Source organism: Scophthalmus maximus, chromosome 2 (genome assembly GCF_022379125.1).
Source record: "Scophthalmus maximus strain ysfricsl-2021 chromosome 2, ASM2237912v1, whole genome shotgun sequence".
NCBI classification, from domain to species: Eukaryota; Metazoa; Chordata; class Actinopteri; order Pleuronectiformes; family Scophthalmidae; genus Scophthalmus; species Scophthalmus maximus.
Window position 1 is genome coordinate 5,644,985 of NC_061516.1, and position 20,058 is coordinate 5,665,042.

Genomic DNA, 20,058 nt, shown 5'->3' on the forward strand with positions numbered 1-20,058 from the left:
CCAGACTTCACAATATTACAGAGAAAATCCAACCGTTCCCACAATGAGCAGCACTTGCTCAGCGACTGTGGAGAAAAAAAACACTCCCTAAGCATTTATGCTCCTAAAACTAAAAAAAATCTGAGATTTACAGAAAATGATTGAGTGTATTTGCACACGAATGTTATCAATTGACAAAGTTTAACAGAAAACATTGAAAAAATATACACATTTGAAACATTTTTTTTTTCTTTTTTCTTTTACCTTTATTTTACCAGGTAAGATCAATTGAGAACAGCTTCTCATTTACATTGATGCCCTGGCAAGTGGCCCCAGCAGAAGTAAGAGCAAAACAAAAACAAAACAAACAAAAAAAAGTTCATTTCAGTTTGTTCATTTCACTTGTGCCGCCAAAAGTGTCTCCGACCTTTGAAAACTGCCTGTGTCCCCTTGAGGGGGGGGGACACTGCATGTATAACCTTTAAAGCAATACTAGTTTATTCTCCTTAAAATAACAGCTTCAAAATAATCGTAAGGCTTCTGCCCCCACGACATTCACTGAGCTCTGCTCTTTGGAGACATACAAGACTCACGCGGCTCCTTTCTATACTAAACACACTTTTCTCGCACACTCACACCTTTCTTCCTCCCCAGCACACGTCATTCATCTCCAATGTCCCATCAAATGAAATTAAGCCGTCATCCATCTATCTCAGACATTGGGCGAGAGGCGGGGTTCAACCCTGGACAGGTCGCCAACGTATCACACTCACACCTATGGTTCAATTTAGAGTTTCTAATTTACCCAATTCCAGACTGCATTGGATTGGTCCGTTGGAGGAAGCCGGAGAACCCGGAGAGAACCCACGCAGAAATGGGGAGAACATGCAAACCCCACACCGAAAGGCCCTGGGCGGTTCGAACCAGGTGGCCCACCGTCATCTTAGGAGGCCAGCACATCCTGAGGGCGGGAGGACTGAGGTGCAGGAACAGTTTTCAGGGACAATGGCATTGATAACGTAAATGTAAAAAAAAGAAAAGGAAACACTTCATATCTTATTAATGTTCTATAGCTGATCCATAAAGCACCATTAGATTAACCACCGATGAAACCATTTATCACAGATTAATGTCACCTTATCAGTGGGTGGTGCTGTCATGTGGGGAAAACGTGCAAACTCCGCACACCGAGGGACTGAAAATCAGACGTACCTTGTTGTTGTTGGTGACAGCGTTGACCTTTGAACCCCTGCTGCTCACGGCACTTTTGAAACGCCAATTCAATAATTGCACCACAGGGTCTGTCCAGAGTGTTTTCTGAAGCTCCACGCTCAGCAAGGACTCGCGGTTTCATCGATGGTTAATCTCATGGTGCTTTATGGATCAGCTATAAAACATTGATAAGATATGAAGAGAGAAATAAGCCTTTTATGTACATAGAAAAAGTCTTAGATCTTTGAGTTCAGCTCGTGAAAAATGGGGGCAAAAACAAAAGTGTTGCGTTTATAATTTTGTTCAGTGTATATATATATATATATATATATAGACATAAATCGACAGGATTTTGGATGAAGCCATATGTATGTGACACGTGTCTTCAAAATTATTGACCAGGTAGTCAATACTGTATTCTTTTATTGTTCTGTGAAGCACTTTGATATGGTGCCTTGGTATGTGAAAAGTGATAGATAAATAAGTTGCCTTACCTTCACCCAATGTAAAATAAGGCACATGTCACCCAAAACAAATCCTCTGTTGCCAACAGAACCAAAATGAACTGTATGTGTATGATTTGTTATCCGACTTGGGAGCAATAAAAAGAGTCTATCAAACAGCAGACCAGAGAGGAAGGATACGTCAATTTGACAGCCTGAGTATTAAAACAACAAAAATTAAGCACGACTTCAAAAAGAATCAATTAATACACAGAAAAACAGAGGATCATAACTTATCTATTGCACAATATGCTTGACCAAAAGAAACTCACTCGTTGATCTTTGAGACAGTCTTTAAGACCCGTACACACATGAAAGGTCTGTCCTCAGCTTCAATCTTTGTCCTTCACATACACCCACCCTCACACACAAACACGCTCATGAGCACATCTGTATGCAATTGAGCACATACTATTATCCTCAGATGTCTGTGGGGTTTGAACTCCGCATTGTTCATCCATTTTGGGAGAGACGAATAAATGAAGTATTTAGATTTAATAATTTGTTTGATAAAAAAAAGGGGGGGGGGGGAAGATAAAAGTCGACAAGATTAAATATCCTGTTACCTGGCAGACTGGTTAGAGTGAAGCAGATCGGATTGGAAACAGATGGAGGGGGAAAAAAAGTAGAAGACTGGACAAAATGGGGGATAGAGGAAACACACACACACACACACACACACAAACAGAGAGAGAGTTCTGAAAAACCAAGGCCAAAACTGAGAGCGTGAGCAGGGGAATGAGTCATTTTTTTATAGAAACAAAAGAAGATTGTTGGCATGGTGCATAATAAAACACGACTGACCTGGCTGATAGGTAACATCCAGCTGCAAGAATGAAGATCCCAACGAAAGTGCTCAACGCTTCCACCACTGCAAAGTAAAAAATATCGATTAATGAACTGTGTTTTTTATTGCACTTTTGTTGTCTCATCGACCTTCTCAAAGCACGGTACGCTACAAGTTACATTCACCTAGTCGCACACACAGCAATGGGGATCAGCAATTTAGGCATCCTGCCCAAGGACACTTCGGCACATGGACTGGAGGGGCCAGGGATCGAACCACCGACCTTCTGGGGGACAGAGAGTTTGTCCACAAACCGGAAGGTCGCCGTCGGTTGTTCGAGAGACTGGTGAGAGACGACCAGACGGCACAAAGCTAAACTCCGAAATCTTCCATCTTGGGAAGAGATACAGGTTTCTGAAAATGAGGTGAAGCGGGTTCACGCGGGTATTTATTCAATGTCCAATTGATATTTGTAATCCAAATGCACAATCTACTCCCTCTTGACACAGTTTGTGTCCCACACATGCTCTTATTGCGGCAGCTAGAGGCACGTCTCTTTGGACGCCAATGCCGGTCTGTTGGTCAGTCGACATCTCCACAGCTTCTTGATGCACTCGCACAACAATTGATCCAGATATTCCTGGAAAATGAAATCCTGCAGATCTTAATGTCAGGCTTTGAGGATTAATGTGAAGCCACCTGAATGGACTTCACCTTCATCATGTCACTAGTTACCTGTCCACAATGATCATGTGAAACAGCCCAAAGGCAAGCAATCTGCCCTGAAGGAGACCTCCATGGCTGAAAGGTGTAGGCATTGGTTTTAATGGCTATAATGACCAAATGGCCAAGTTAGCGCTCAGCTTATTGGATCACCAATAAGCAGAAGGACCCGGGCAGCACCCGAAGGAATTTATTTTTTCAACTATATTTCTGTTTCATTTCGATGTTTTTTACCAAACTGAACACTTTTTAAGACCCTGTTAAAGGCAAGAGGGCCGGGGCAGAACACAACATCTCCCTGTTGACTTTCACAACATGCATCTGCGCACAGTTTTTTCTGACTGAGGTAATGCTTTGTGACCCCACTGGAGATCCCAATCTGCTGTTGTATAATACAATTTCTCCATCGACAGTAGGTACATCTTTACTCCATCATTTCACTCAAGGCCATCGAATCCACATCAGATTGTCTCAAGCCTTCATACGTGCTCCTCGGGCCCATCAGGGTGTGCAAGACTGAATGAAGTCCAGAACACACACTGGAATTTAAAGTCTATGGTCATACTCGGGATTTGGCCAGATTCGGAGAGTCTGCACTGTGCGAAAGGTCGACACTGACAATCTGGACATGTTGCCGTATCTACTTGCAATATAAACACTGGATTCAATGAGGATGTGTAATACGAAAGGGGGTGGCCCCTAGTGACAAACCCAGGGGCTTGCAAATATGCAGCTCCTGAGGAGTCTTTCTCAGCGCTTAGTTTTTGATCCGTTGCGTTTGGATGATGTTTCTCCAGACACTGACCACAGCCTGGGACGGCCCATGTGGACACTTATATTCACACATGTAGCTCCTCCGGGTGATGTCTCAGGAGTTGGTAGAGACAGAAAAGAGGGTGAATGCTGGACACAAAGGCCACTCCGCTCCCCGTGTCTACTGGATGTGCAGATGGACAAATGTCTTTCACCAAGTTTTATGTTACCGTTCCTTTTCCACTGTGGCCCAAAATGAATGAATACCACTTTGAATGACAACATCATCATTAACTGGCCACACGCTAGATGTTTCGACATAGTCTCACTTTAAACTGCTGAATGTTTGCACAGCAGAACTAAGGAACAGCAGCAGTCATCTCTTTTTTCTTCAAAAAAAAAGAAGGATCCACGAGCTAAGCCCAGGTCCTGATGTTTTCTTTTGTAATCAGAGGAAATGTGGAGGCTCAGCTATGGTTTCAAATGTGTTTCTCTTTCCAAGTTATGTTTCGTAGCCAAAACTGAATCCACATGAGCTATGCTGTGGTTGAACACCAGTCACTCATGTGGACACCAACAAAGCGGAGTAAAAAGTGCTTCTTGAGTTTTCTTCCCTTTCTTTGCTCCCTCCCGTGGAGGAATGTCTCACGCGGCGGACGCTCCTCCCCTCTGCTCAGGGATGGGTGAGGGGAAAAGGGGGTGAAGGGCCATGAGGGAGAGATGTGACCGAGGGGCATGCGGGAGAGGAGGAGGGAGCAGGACGAGGCAGGGAGGTGTGTAGCTCTGCTGCTGCTGCTGCTGCTGCAGCTGAAAATCCACTCCAGACGGATGCATTTCCTCTGCTGCAGCACGGCCGGGGCGCTGCTTTAAAACTTCCAGCCCTCAACGTTTTCTTCCTCTTCCACGCAGACCCTTCAGAGGGGAGGAAGCTCCCCAGACAGCCACCAGCTCATCCTTTTGTCCTCTCCAGAGCGCGTCCCTTTCATGTCGCCTGAGACCCGAGACAGCTGAAGCTCTGCTGCTGCAGCTCAGATGTTGGATATAGTAGCGAATCCACAGTGACTTTTACCGCTAGTTTGAGGTTCAGGGCTCGTCCTGGAGCACCGTCCGCTCCGTTCCTTTCTCAGCTGGCCTTTGTGTTTTCAGTGCACAAATGAGGGCCGAGGTGCTGGTCATCTGGGTCGGCGTGACCCTGTGCTGCGCCCTGGTCTGTGCAGGGGAAGAGGTTCAAGAGGGCCGACTCTCCGGAGGCCACGTCCAGGCGAGAGAAACCCGGGGACTGGCCAAGCACAGGAGACAGGAGGAGGAAGGAGATGGTGAAATGTCAGATGGGCCCGCCGAGGCAGTGCAGGCAGAGATGACGAAGCCTAAGAAGAAGAAAACCCCCGAGGAAATTGAGGCAGGTAAGTAGGAGCTTCTCCAAACCATCTTTGGTCTGATCGACGGACGCCACGTCTTCAGTTCAGATGATGATGACCCATCATTGAATTTGAGCGTTTATGGGCATGAATGTGCAAGTTTGAATAAGATGGGGGTTTTTTTTACCTTTCTTGGCTTTTCCTCCTCTCTCAGCTTTCAACCACAGTGGGCAGCCAAGACACTGGGGAAAGGCTCCAATCAGTCGACATTTGGTTTGCACTGGAAAAAAAAGGACCTTCACTTATCTAGTGCATTGTGTCCAGCTTTGTGTCTATGTGCCCATACGGAGATTTCCTCCTGTCAGACAATTCGTTTACCTCCATTCATCACAAAACTGTTTTTCTTTTCTTCGTGGACTCCATTTGACAAAAGCAGAATGGGACTTGGGGGAATGGGGCGGGGGATGTTGTTCAAAAGATCCCAGTGATTCAGAGATGACAGGGCAGAAACTTGCAGTGATCCGGTCGGGGGTCTGACGGTTTCTTGGCAGACAGGCCGCTGCTTGCATGACCCGCTTTCCTCTGCCGGTGACACACGCTGTGTACACAACGGCTAAACCTTGAGTGGCCTGGCGCAGCGATCAGGAAAATGAACTTCAACCGCCAGAGTGGCGTCTGTGCCGTCATTATTTCTCCATCCGGGAAAAACACATAGAGCCTGAGCAACGGCAGGAATATTTCCACTACCGTTTTTTCCACAAGGGAGCAGGCAGGATTTACGCGCTGATGTTCTGAATGTTGTCTTTCCACTGCACGAAGCAAAAACCACAGGCGTAGTAGCCAGAGCCTTTCATGTGTGGCTGATTTACGCGGCATGAAAGGCCATAATTAACAAAACCTGAGACACCAAACACTTTTTCATCTCGGTCAAGCTTTGTTTATGCAGGGAAGGCTTTGCTGTGTGTGCTAAATGCCCCTCACGGGGGGCCGTCAAAGTACTGTCAAAGTACTGTCCAATTTCTACATTTACCCTCAAGAAGAACCCTAAGTGAACTTTAGGGGCTGCAGAGACTGTGGACATCACTCGTTGTCTTTTTCTGCACAGATTTCCACAGCGTGTCAATACATTGCACGCTGTTATCTTCTGCTTACAATGGTATCTTGCTCAAGTACTTTGATATTGATTTACTATATGCATGGCCGTATTAACCAGTTCTGGGGCCCAGTTGGAAAAGTCTTGGGTCCTTAGTCTTGGTGTCCCAACCCCAAACTCAAAGTTTGCATACAGCTGAATCCTGACAAATCCCAACACATTCTTAAAGCATGAGAGACCATATGGGTGGTTTTGTTGTTTGTACCAGCAGCACCTTCATCGTCGTGGTAACAATGATACGCACATGACGAAGGTTGTCCTGGGTTGTTTCCTGATGAAAGAAACGACGATGGCGGTGGCCCTGCGAGCGAAATCGGTGTCACAAGTCAAGACGAACCCAGCGCTCCGGCTCACATTGACTGCGTAGGCGTCGGTTGAGTTTTCGAACCTGTCAGGTCACACAGAAATGTGTGACCCTGAGCCGCATTCCTGCGTTCTGTCATCTCAAGTGACACATCTCAGGGCCACAATACCAATGTCATAATGCAGCAGCCAACTTACAGTTGTCCATGCGGTTGTTCGGTCCTCGACGTAGCCAAGTGGGTCACTGTGATGGGTGAATCACTCTGTTTTTGGAGGGTGCTGATGTTTGGACCTGTTTGCTTGGCGGAGGCGCTCAGCGAGTCCGTCTTCTACTCTGCGTTGCTTTGTTTTTGAGGATAGATGAGCCAGGGCAAAGTCCAGGTCTTCAACTCTGGAAGTGCACTGAATGCCCCCGGATGCCTTCTACACGCGACTGACGAGAAACTGGAACAATACAAATATCTCAGGATTACCGCTGCACAATTTATATGTCATGTCCTGCCTCCCGCACGCTCCACCAAGGCCGAGCGCTTGGATGTTTTCGGAAATGTTCCCTTTTGGTGTGAACGCGTCTGACGTGGACGATCTCCTGCTCTGCTCTTCACACGTGAAAGGCACGTTCAGGAAAATGTACAAACCATCTTTTCCAGGCATGTCATCAGGAGTTCATGTCTGGAAAACAAGCTATAGGAGAAAAAAACATTTGGGAATTGCTCTGCGGTTGGATCTGGGACGGTGAAAACTCCTTCTTTCACTCTCCCATGTTGCGTGAAGTAGTTTAAGTGTAAGATGTAAAAATCGAAAAACGCCAAGAAAAGGTGACTGACACGGATGAAAAGTGGCCATGTAGTACATGTGGCACACGCAGGACGAGTAATGGATTGGGCCGTGATGGATTGTTGCGTTCATGTACCAGTGGAACATCAGGCAATATGTCCAGGCGAGGAAAACAAGCAGCCCTCTGTGTCCGCGTTGGAGTGAGGGTTGTATAACATGGGAGGATCAAAAGCACCAGACTCTGGAAACATCTCCTCTCTGTAATGTTCTACATAGTTCCGTGTGAAACCACCAATTTTTCTCATCAGACAACTGCGAGGGTGTAAGGAAACACCTCTGCATGTCTGGAAACAGTTCACAGCCCCCCATCCGTTCCTTTGATTGTCCGTGACCTTCAGATCTTAAAAACTTCACTCTGGATTTCGATAACATTTGCTGCGGGTTTCATTTTGAGTTAACTGAACAAGTTCCGATTAATCTGTTTGAATTGTTACTTGGAAACTTCATTTCCTGTTTTAAGTTCCCTCATAAATCAGTTTTGAATCTGATCCCTCGTTCATCACTCTGGCTTAAACAATATGTCACTGATATTAGAATGCAGATATTGTATATGTATTTAAGGTATAAGAAACAAAACATTGCAGAATATGAAACCAAAACTATCTCTGCTACACGGTATTCCAACCAGAGAGCATGGACAGCTTGATTTTTTTTTTTTGTAATGTAAAAAACCTCAAACATCCAAAAAGGATGTGCGTTTATGTCCAATGCAATCAGTATATCTTTATTGAATTTTTAAACGCTGAATATCGATCTTGGTCGCAAAAACGTAGTACCGGTTAAGCTGTACTCATTTAAATTGTACAAGATTTAAACGCACAGAGCAGTATGTCTTGTTCTACGGCATCCCAATCAAAACAACGACAAGAGACTGGAGTAAAGCAGCGCGGCATCATGGGAGTTGCTGTCGTCATCGACCATATTCACACAGCAGTCAATTTTGACTCCTCTAGGCAGACAATGCACAAAAGGGTTATGACGCCGCTGACAGGCGAACAAATGAAACGCACCTTTCCCTTGTATTGAATCCACAGATTACTCCAGGTTTTAAAATATAGTGTCAGGAAACAACTGGGCGACATGTACAACACAAGTCTGGTTGTTTTAATGCCGAAAAGTGAACGTTTTATAAGTGAAATTGGGATTTTAACGTAAAAGGGGACCTCATTTCCTGTCTATCCCAAAATGCACCAATAAACCCATGAATACCTCTAACTATGTTTGAGTCACACATTCTATCTTGTCTGTTTAATCACGTGAACAGAGATGTAAAAAATATGGACTTGTCAATTATTTTGGGAGCCGTGTGTATGTGCTGGAACCATTTCCTGGCACATCGGCCCTGGTGCAGCGAAAGCGTGGTCGCGGGCCCCTTTGACGCTAAGCCAAGGTAGTCACGTCCCAGTACTTGACACAGATGTGAATGACGACGACCTTCTCATCTCTCGCAGAACATATTTCCCCTGTACGAACCGTACTCGTTCAATTGACCTCATGACCCCTTACTCCACCGACAAATTGGCCTCTGTCACGTTGATCACGTGATGTTGTTGTTGAAGAAGCAGCCATCTGGGGAGAATATTGGTCCTTGGCAAAGCTCTTCGCTCTGAGTGCTTCCTTGTTTTGGTCTCAGACCAGTTGGCTGACTTGTCCGTCATAACCGCGTCCTGCTGACTTTATCTGCTACAGCAGTGTCTATCTGTCCGAGTTTCACTTCTAATTTGCAGTGTGTGTGCAGTAAATACCTCCGTTCTGACAAACAATATAAACAGTCAAGAGGGAGTGCGGGGAAACATGCGGCCATAAAAAGTTCACATAACTCCATGCAATAAAAATGTTTGGAAAAAGCGTGCACATGCTTGCACACTCATTGCAGTATTACAGGTTTTCAAATAACTGAATGTTTTCTGCTTTTAACCCCTTTTTCCCTGAAGCTAAAGCAAGGAAAGCTGCGGAGAAGGAAGCCAAAGCAAAGAAGCAGAGAGGCCCTAAGCCCACCAGAAAGCCCAAGGCACCCAAACCCACCAAGAAACCCAGACCACCAAAACCCACAAAGAAGCCAAAGGCGCCCAAACCCACCAAGAAACCAAAGGCAACAACCACGGTGCAGCCACACAGCAAGGGCCCTTCTCTGGAGGAGAAGGAGAAGAAGCTGCTGATTGCTCTGGGCTGGGACACATGTACGTACACAAGGAAGGACGTCAGCAGGATTTCTTGACATTGATGAAAAGGCACATTTGTTGTTTGAAAAAAAATATTGCAAACCTTATCGTTAAACTTTTGGATGTTTAAGAAATTCCAATAAACTTCCACATAAAGACACATAACCCCTTTACCATTAACCCTAATGATATTTTGGCAGTGAATTGTGACTTTGACACCACCGGTCTCTGTCCACTTTGGTCGGATGGGATGGATGGTTGGTTGGTTGGGTTCCTGCACTTTAACTCTGTCCCTTCATCTTCCCAGTGATTCGACCTGTGACCCCAAAGAGCACTGGATGGGAGGAGCCTGTTGAGCCGGACCTGGGTAAGACTGTCACGGGTCACCAAACTGGCCTTCAAATAAAGTTGCAGTCACGTATGCCAGAAAAAAGTGCTCTTTCATCAAACAAACATTTTCCTATTATTTGGTGATGTTAGCTAAAACGATTATATATGTTCAAACGGGGTCAGGGCTAGAACATTGGTAGATTATTACAAAATATATGAAGCAAAGGGGTAAGGGGTGAAGGGACGGAAAGATCAGTGTTGAGGATGAATGGTATTGATCGGTAGAGAGGAGACTACCGATTCCTGCGGTGACCTGAGAGAGAGCTAGATAGAAAAGGGGGGTTTGGGGGGAGGGATGTAAGAATTTAGTCTATGGGGAAGGAAACTGAACAGGAATTAGATGCAACAGGTGGACGAACAACCAGGCAACATAAATGATGATGTTGCTCTGTACCTTCTAGCCCCAACACTCACCTCAGCGCTCCTTACTTTCTAATCACTCATACAATCCAAAGGGGAACAGCCCAGAATTGAATCCTAATTTCGGCCCTGACACTGCTGCTCAGTGCGTCACAGGCACACACTGTAAGAAAGTTTGATTTAAATGTTGGTTTCGTACAAAGCAAACTTTAAAAAAAATCTTTCTGGGTAAGTAGCAGACACATTATAGCTGGAACTTACACGCATGGGGTCATCCGAACAAATCTCATTGTCGTACACGAAGGGGGGAGGTTCCTCAAGCTGATTCCAAACACGCTCACCAACTTTATTAGGGGCTAGTTGGTGCTGGCCCTGTAGGTCAGCGTGAAAAAACATTGATCTAAATCCTTGATTTACAGGTAAAGGTATGGAACTAACACTTGTCTCTTTCATGCAGTTGACAAGAAAGCAACCACAACTACTGAGGTCATCATGTACATACCAGGTATCCCTCCGTCGTACGAGGTTGAGTCGGTGACAGTGTGTTGTGTTGTGCCAACGTTTTCCCATCCCGGGCGCAGTGCTTCATTATTTGGATCCCTGCTATTTAGGCTATTAGTGGTTATTTTTCATAACTGTCGTGTTTAGATTATCGTCGAAAGAAACGCCTCGTGTTTGGCTAATTGAATTCAGTAGTAGCCTATTAATTGTGTATTCACCTCATAAATCATGACATGCTGTTTTTTTCTCTCTCTTCACCTGCTTGTGTCAATATCAGTTTTGATATTGATGATCCGGAACCACTAGTCCCTCTTCTAAGTAGAGAGACGGATTAGTGAAATTATGCCAGGATTAATCCAAGATCTGTAATTATTCAACCATCTGCTCATTTTATTTCTGTTTTTTGTGTGTTACCACTTAGAGGAGTCACTGTCACGAAGACATGTTGAGCTGTAACCGTCCGCTTTTTCTCCTGTTTCAGAGGAAACCACCACGGTTCCATTTGTCGGCCCCTGGTATGAAGAATACGATTACGCCGACCGTACGTGTTCCCAATGGGATTGCTCCTCGCCAAATTAGCTCTATGCTGTAAAATTGCACACGCGTGCTGCAGGTCGATCCCTGACGCGAGTTGTTTCCTGTGTGTGATTCTTCCTCCGCAGTGGCCGACAAGAAACAAGAAGAGGAGGAGGAGAGAGCTCGAAAGGAAAAGGCGGAAAAAGGTCTCTTATTCATCGATTTATTTATTCATCCCTAATGGAGCGCCACTATTCTGTCTCGATCCCTCATAACACGCCGTCTCACAGCCAAACGTACTCACCTGAGAACCAAAACTGTATCAATCTGCTGAAGAAAACATTCTCCCCAAAATACACTTTTTAGTTGGACGCAAGTGTAAATACACAGTTTATTGTAGCTTCCGCCTCTTTTGATGCATTGAGCAACCGATGGAGCTATGGATCAGGAGGTCACGCTCCAGGGTCAACCTTTCCATGAAGGTCACAGTGTGATTCATTATACAGAAGGTACATACTAACTTCTGTTTGGCGGTTATCGAGTCGTAAGTATTTTGGGCGCCATGAAGACTCGTGGCACCGTTCTCAGGTGTGGAAATGGAATAATGGATGGGGTGGATGCCGAATCGGGAAGACGGAAACCGCGGATGTCTTAAGCAGAAGTATTTATCACAAGAGCTCAACAGTGTTCGGCGTCCCGCGACGGGCTGCCCATCCCCGCTAGCATTTCTCAATCTTCAGTGGTTCGTCATTACTGAGAATGAGATAACAACAGAAAAGAGGGATGGAGGAGGTGGGTTGTTATATAAAGCTCAGATACCAGCAGGCTGAAGTCATGATGATATCAGGAGGCAGGGAGGGAGGTTACAGAGTCAACATTCCGGTCTTGGTATTTTGAGCTAAAATCAAATGCAGATATTAAAGCAGACGGGCTTAGCTGACCGGAAACACTTGAGTGTATGAAGCACTGCACGAAGCACGTATGGAAATGTATTTTTGTGCGGTGGTTGTGGGCGGAACGAGGCCCATGCGAAAAGGTATATTGACACGTTGTTTCTCCATTACGTTGCTGGAAAGCTGAGCGACTGAGGAAGAAGTGGGAGGAGGAAGAAGAGGAGAGGCTGAAGCAGATTTCAGTGCCTGTTGAACCAAAGAGTAAGAGAATTTATTTTTAAACCTTGATGATAAACACAGAAAAAGGTTAACAGATTAATAGGGATTGTGAATTTGAACCTCCTTGTCAAAAACACAAATCTCTTCATCTGTTAATCCTTTTTTAATAAGACTGAGTTGTTTTTTAGATAATGAGTATCATTGATGAGTTGATTTCGATCAGAGTCTCGCTTGGCCGTCTGTCGAACGGATCCCATGTTTGTGAATCTGCGTTTTGCTCGCCCTCTCAGAGTGTCCCCCCCTGGGCTTGGAGTCTCACCGGGTGGAAGATGACCAGCTGCTGGCCTCCTCTCAGTCTCACCACGGCTTCACGGCCCAGAGGGGACGACTCAACATGCAGGTAGGCTGTGCACCAGGGCCTCGCGCCCATCTAATATTCACCGGAAGGGGGCCTGAAGCTCAGACCGGCGGTCTCCTTGCAGGGCTCCGACAATGAGGACGACCTGTTCGGCGGCGCGTGGTGCGCGGAGCCCGAGGAGAGCAGCCATTGGTTTGAGGTGGACGCCCGCCGAGAGGTGGAGTTCACCGGGGTCATCACTCAGGGAAGGAACTCGGAGCAGCTGTGAGTCAAAATGCATCTATCTTCCTAACCCTCATAGAGTATTTCTATACGTATATTGTATTTTTATATTTTCCTGGTGGAATGGAAACGTTGACGGATTCATGTCATTTACTTCCTAGTGAGGATTTCGTGTCCTCCTACTTTGTGGCCTTCAGTAACGACAGCCGTGACTGGACGGTACTTCATGACGGCTACGCGGAATGGGTGAGCGGAAGACACACTAAGCAGCACCGGCCGCACACCGCAGCTACTGTTTCGAAATTGTTGCGGCTTCATGCATGTTTATCCTCCCCCGCAGCTGTTCTATGGAAATGTGGACAAGGACACGCCGGTGATGAGCCAGCTCTTCACGCCCGTGGTCGCGCGTTACCTCCGCATCCTGCCTCAGAGCTGGAACGGCAGCCTGTGTCTCAGAGCAGAGGTCCTGGCCTGTCAACTCCCCAGTCAGTATCACAGGAGGACAGTCTCACAGCACACCTGAGCAAAATCTCCCCTCAGGAGAAAACTGCCGTTGTTAAGAATTGTTTTTCCCGGCTCGACCACTGTGCGGTTCTGGTTTTGTGAGGGGTCTACTGGCTTGATGACTCACAGAGTTTTCACATTTTTGGGGGAGTATGTCACCCACCCAACTGTGGTCAAACTTACAGCTGCTTTCACCCAAGACGGAGGCAGAGCGATAAGTCTGTTTCACAACCTGACACTCACGACCTCAGTGTTCCAAAACGGTGTTACATAAAGTGCACACGTGTTTCCACCGTTTCCCGTAAACAGCAGCTTTCACAGCAGAACGTCGTGACACTGACATTGTCTCGAGAGCAGGAAGTCTAATCTGCTAATAGTGTGTCGTTCCCTTTAGGCAGCTATCACAGTGAGAATGAAGTGAACGCGTCAGACGACCTGGACTTCAGACACCATAACTACAAGGACATGAGACAGGTCCGACATCGGGTTTTTGAAGAATACCAGAGCTGGTGCCCTGATAGGACGGCAATGTTACAGATCTGGTTTCTCCTCCAGATGATGAAGGTGACAAACGAAGAGTGTCCCAACATCACCAGGATTTACAACATTGGCAAAAGCTCCCAGGGCCTGAAGATGTACGCCATGGAGATCTCCGACAACCCAGGGGAGCACGAGACAGGTACAAGGCAGACGGATAATGTAGATAATGTAGTAAGGTAAAACCACGTCTGACGTCAAACCAAAAGCACAAAGCTCGTAGGTAGACGTCAGAGAGCAATTCAAATATGTAACTAATACATTCTACTGCCCCTCCTTCACATGCCCCTTCAATCCCTCAAACAAATACATGTCTATTCAATGACGTCACCTTGCGTGTTGCCGATAATGTTTTCATTGTCCCGCTGTATTCGTCACCAGGGGAACCGGAGTTTCGCTACACGGCCGGTCTCCACGGTAACGAGGCGCTGGGCCGAGAGCTCCTGCTCCTGCTGATGCAGTTCCTGTGCAAGGAGTACAACGACGAAAACCCCAGAGTGCGCCGCCTGGTGGACGGAGTGAGAATACACCTGGTGCCCTCTCTCAACCCCGACGCTTACGAGCTGGCCTACGAGATGGTATGACGCGCCGGCTGTCACCGCCTGGTCGCCGGCGTAGAATAACTAACTTCTCTGTCACAGTTGAACCTCCATGTTTGTCACGTCCAAGTTTTACATTAACCTCGGTGTACTTGCCCCGTGGGTTGGTGAGAGCCGGCTCTGGAGGATTTCTGTTTGAGTTTTTTAAGACTTTTGACAGCCAGCCTGAAGTATAAAGCTTGTCAGGGTGGGAGTTTGAGAGACGGGGGACAGTCTAATGACAACCGAGTTGCATTATGGGACGCGTGTCCTCCATCGTGAGGCTAAACCAGCGGCATTGTACTTTAAGGTTAAGCTTAAGATATTTTCCATAAATCTTGTTGTTAGGACAATGAAAGGTTGACCTTTCTTTACATCGTAAGTATCTTATCTTTGTTTTCATAACCCACAAGTTTGCCTAAAACCCCATTGACACACACACACACACACACACAGCACAGTGAAAAGCAAAGAAGGCACTGCTCAGTCTTTTTGTGAGAGGGAAGTCAAACCACTCGCTCAAATGTTTCCACATAATTGGTTTCTAACGCTACAACGCTCAAGGTCAAATGTTCTGAGAGGCCTGATGTAGCCCCTGTCCCTTCTATGCAATCAGGGTTCGGAGATGGGGAACTGGGCACTGGGCCACTGGACTGAAGAAGGTTACGACATTTTCCAGAACTTCCCGGACCTCAACAGCATCTTGTGGGGCGCCGAGGACCGAGGCTGGGTCCCCCGCATAGTGCCCAATCATCACATCCCCCTCCCAGAGAACTTCCTCAATGGCTCTGTGGGTTTGTTTGCCGTTGTCAAGGTGCAATTGATCCAATTTCAATCTTGAATAATGGTTTTGACGTCCAAGCATTCCACTGCTTTCACAGCTTGCTGTTGAGACCAAAGCCATCATTTCCTGGATGGAGCGCAGCCCATTTGTGCTGGGAGCTAACTTGCAAGGAGGAGAGAAAATGGTCGTGTACCCCTTTGACATGCAGCGCCCGCCAATTTCTGTAAGGCCTTCATACTATTAGAACTATAATGTCTTTAATCTCACAGCTGCTGCATTGCCGCGCACCGACATAATGACCCTGTCTTCCCGTTAAGTCGACCGACGGCAGGCGCTGGAGGACTAACGGTGAAATGAACGAGGAGACGTGGGCCCGTATTCAGCGGCAGAACGAGGGCGCTCTGAGGGAGACGCCAGACGACGCCATGTTCCGGTGGTTAGCCATGTCATATGCCCACAGCCACCTGACCATGACCGAGACCTACCGCGGCTCCTGTCATGGTGACGATGTCACCGGGGGACAGGGCATCACCAACCGAGCCAGCTGGAAACCGGTGGTGGGCAGTAAGTGTTGGCACAGCGGGTAGTGTTAAAGGTTGCAGTCCATTGACCGTTCTGCCCTCTGACAAACCCCCGCTTGAAGCTCTCCGTCCCCTCTCCCACAGGTATGAATGACTTCAGCTACCTGCACACCAACTGCTTCGAGCTCTCCGTCTTCCTGGGCTGTGACAAGTTCCCCCATGAGAGTGAACTGCCTCTGGAGTGGGAGAGCAACCGCGAGAGTCTGTTGTCCTTCATTGAACAAGTGAGAACGGGCCAGGACGAGTATGAGCCTGAGGGAGTTCGAAAAGTGTCCATCTCCGTACTTCAAGTTTGTGTGGTCAGAATGGATTTAATGCTGTCGCACGAACCAGTGCAGTGGAAGTGGTATCTTTGCTGAATTCTGCCAGCTTGCTGAGGATGGTTAAAAAAAACCAACAAGATTCCTCCTGGTGCTGCTGACGGTCATGTCTGAGAGAGCAGTGGCGGACTCAGGCCGTTTGAGGGGCAGGGGCGGAGGAAGAAAAAGAAAAAGGGCACCTACTACACGACATGGGGCCCCACCAACGGGCAAAAAGCTATAATGCATCAAGCATGATGAAATAGTCTTCTTACTCGGAATCAATCTGGTGACAGACTGAGAGCTGCTCTGCAAGACACAAATAGACTAGGTGTGAAAATATAATTTTTCGGTTTGTTACGAGTCTGCGGCGCAACAAATTAGACTACGGCGGGCCGCCACTGGCTCGTCAGTGTATGGGACACCTCGACCTATATGTCACCCAACATCACATTTTCTCCACTGGATGGGGCATCCGTTAGGAAACGTCCCCACATCCTCACACATGAGGGGACCCCCTTTACAGCACTGCATCACATTGAGGGGCACTTCTCCATTAGAGTAGCCCCGAATTGGGCACTTCATCATGTTTTTTCTCACCTGTAGGAGTACCGTATACAGCACTGCATGCCATTTTCTCTGCTGGAAAGGGCACCCTGCGGGGCACTGTCATGTAGGGGCGGCATATAGGGCACTTCATAACGGCACCCTTTTCCATCGGAAGGGGCACCCATATAGGGAGCGTCAAGCATGTGCTGTGTAAATAATGTTTGTATCATTATTCAACTCTATACAAAAATTGCATATACTAAATATATAGTAGCTCACTTGTAAATTCAATGCATCGCCCCTCTGGTGCTTTTCATTTATTCCCTGACTGGCGTCAAAAGATAACAGATGACCGACTCTGGCACCATCTGGTGGAACAGGCCGAGAGCTTCAATCTTCAACAGCTTTGTCTAAAATCACCCCATCAACGGAATGTTTAAGATGCTACTGCGGCCACATCAAATTATGCAAATCGTGTCTCAGCGTCGTTGTCTGTAGCCTTTCTCAGTGAAATGAACACGTCTGCGGGATTTGAGGTGTAATGTGCCGTTTACCTGTGCAGGTCAACCGAGGAATAAAGGGAGTGGTAAGAGATGTGGAGGGAAACCCGCTGGCCAACGCCACCATATCTGTGGAGGGAATACGGCACGATGTCAGAACTGGTATGTTGCGCACAAAGACAAAGATACTTTGTTTAGTATGTTTTCATTTTTTGCATGAATGGAAAAAAAACGAGATCCTAACCCCTTGACCTTCCCCAAATGTAATTGTAGCCGTAGGCGGTGATTACTGGCGGCTCCTGAATCCGGGGGAGTTCAGGGTCACTGCCAAGGCCGACGGCCACACCCCTCAGACCAGACTGTGCATGGTGGGCTACGACTCGGGAGCCACTCCGTGCAGCTTCACCCTGGCAAAGTCCAACTGGGACCGCATCAAGCAGATCATGGCGCTGAGCGGCAAGAGGCCCATCCGGCTGGTCCCCAAGGCGAGAACGACCCCGGCCAGCGCCGTGGCCGTCGGCAGCACCGCTCCAGCGACCGAAAGTCACGCCAGCCTACAGAACGCAGAGCGACTGAGGCGCCTCCGGCTCATGCGTCTCCGCAGGCTGCGTCTGCAGAGACAAAGAGGCAGTCCGAGTAACACTCCTACTACTCCTACTACTCCTACTACTACTACTACTACTACTACGACAACAACCACGACAACTCCACCACCTGAAACTGAGAGAACAACCTCCTGGTACGAAGCGTGGTTTCCTGTGGACAGTTGGTCGACTGAGAACCCGTTCGACAGCATCAACTTTGACTCAGTGCCCACGCAGGACTACCCCTTTGAATACACTATCGACTGATCCCTGCACAAAGTCCTCACTAACCATTGTATGACGCCGCGACGTCACTAAGTTTAACCACAGCTTTAAAAGTACAAGTCACACAGGTCGTCTGTTATTTAGTCGTCAGAAGGTTTTCACTCCTCTGGCAAACCTTTTTTCAAAAAAATCTTTTGTTTTCCGAGAATTGATGTGGAAGAGAAAGCCTCTGTTGAGCAGAGACTACGGGACACAAGTTTCTTTGGGTTTCCGTTTCAGAAGAGCTAGTGTTGGTCTCAATACACACAGGATATGATTCGGTACTTTTCCATAAGAGATCCATGTACATTGTATGTTTCTTTAATGGCTCGTCAAGTGTGATCGCCGGCCTCAGTGAAACTGATTTGATCTAGTTCTGAATGCATTTGATTAAAGTTACAGATATTTTCTAAAATACTATTGTCTATTATTTTGTGGTTCAAATGAAGCCGTTTTTATTACCTGAAAGACCAATGGCAATGAGATATTGAGTCAAGTTAATGTATTTATACACCCCAATATCATAAATCATATAATTTCTCTCCTTAGAATTAGACATTGTAACATTCTTTATTTTTGGGGGGGTGGGGTGGTTGGGTTTATAGAAAAAATGAGGGTAAGAGAGTGCCACATAATGTACATTATTATATATATTCTTAAATCTTTAATAGTTAGAATTGAAAACACAATAAAAGTATTGAATCATTGAGTTATATATATGAAATATTTATGGTCAGACTTAGTTTACATGTTCCCCTTGTTCTCCCAGTGGGATCCCTGGGGAACAGTGGGTTCTGCGACGGTGGAACGGAGCATGGATCGGAACAAAAAAGTCAACTGAGCCGGTAGGAATAACCGGCCAGTCTTTTTGGGACAAGGTCCCCGGCTGCGAACAGGTTTCAGCGGCGCTCGCAGAACAGAGAGTTCATCGGTTCAGATCTCAGACTCTCTGCAGAACCTCCAAATAAGGCGGGAAAGTTAGAAGCTCCGTGGCCTCCAAGCTGTTAAATTGCTCACGCAGTGCTTCCAATATAACATTCCTCGGGTGGGAGCGACTGGAACACGCCAGACCAAAACATGGGGACTTTAACGCACACTTAAAGGAATGACATTTTCTCTTCGTGCTTAGCTCACGAACAGGTTAACCTTGTTTCCCGTTTCCTCATTATGTGACGTTGACACGTGGCAAAGACCACATGTCATGGAGTGGAAGATATTGTTCAGATTTACCAGACGGAACTGTTTATGGAATAATAATAATGACATATCTTGCACCTCCGATGCAAGGGGCCGTTACAGCCAAAGAACCTATAGATCTAGTACTAATAAGTCCTTGTAGAACAATGGGCTCCTCACACCAGTCGGTGCTCTGGCCCTAATAGAAATCCCTATTTAATTGCTGCATCATTCTCATTGAAGACTACGGAGTTGTAGTTCATACTGTTCATGCTGTTCCATACCACTGGGGAGCCTCGAGCACTATGATCCAATATAATCCATCCTACTAACGAAGAAAGCCAGTGTCAAGTTGTCGGACACAACTGTTTAATCAAGTATCTGGCACCATACAAAAATGTATTAAACAGTTGGTAAATCTGTACATTCTTGTTTTGGCATATTTCTAAGACATACAGAACAGAACATGTAAA

The 20,058-nt window shown here is 46.7% G+C and overlaps 1 protein-coding gene and 1 long non-coding RNA gene across 7 annotated transcripts; one reads left to right on the forward strand and one right to left on the reverse strand.

The window, feature by feature from the left end:
• Positions 1 to 249: 249 nt before the first annotated feature.
• Positions 250 to 17,333, reverse strand: LOC124851030. 6 transcript variants are annotated; one of them, XR_007032223.1, is made up of 5 exons: positions 2,667 to 4,701; positions 2,499 to 2,565; positions 1,686 to 2,392; positions 1,192 to 1,366; positions 250 to 955 (listed from the first exon to the last, which is right to left on the reverse strand). It is a non-coding gene; the product is annotated as an uncharacterized LOC124851030 (long non-coding RNA). The 6 variants fall into 6 exon arrangements; XR_007032222.1 differs by lacking the exon at positions 2,667 to 4,701 and adding an exon at positions 17,113 to 17,333 and having other exon boundaries at positions 1,686 to 2,565; XR_007032220.1 differs by lacking the exon at positions 2,667 to 4,701 and adding an exon at positions 5,503 to 6,104 and having other exon boundaries at positions 1,967 to 2,565.
• aebp1a (AE binding protein 1a) lies at positions 4,757 to 18,824 on the forward strand. Its single transcript, XM_035625254.2, has 20 exons — positions 4,757 to 5,360; positions 9,543 to 9,788; positions 10,078 to 10,137; positions 10,978 to 11,025; positions 11,503 to 11,562; positions 11,684 to 11,743; positions 12,614 to 12,691; positions 12,940 to 13,049; positions 13,132 to 13,271; positions 13,391 to 13,475; positions 13,570 to 13,714; positions 14,128 to 14,207; positions 14,289 to 14,412; positions 14,652 to 14,848; positions 15,465 to 15,638; positions 15,730 to 15,855; positions 15,950 to 16,196; positions 16,298 to 16,437; positions 17,624 to 17,723; positions 17,835 to 18,824. Exons 1-20 carry the CDS (start codon positions 5,111 to 5,113, stop codon positions 18,410 to 18,412), a joined length of 3,048 nt encoding a protein of 1,015 aa, XP_035481147.2. The 5' UTR covers positions 4,757 to 5,110; the 3' UTR covers positions 18,413 to 18,824.
• Positions 18,825 to 20,058: the final 1,234 nt, after the last annotated feature.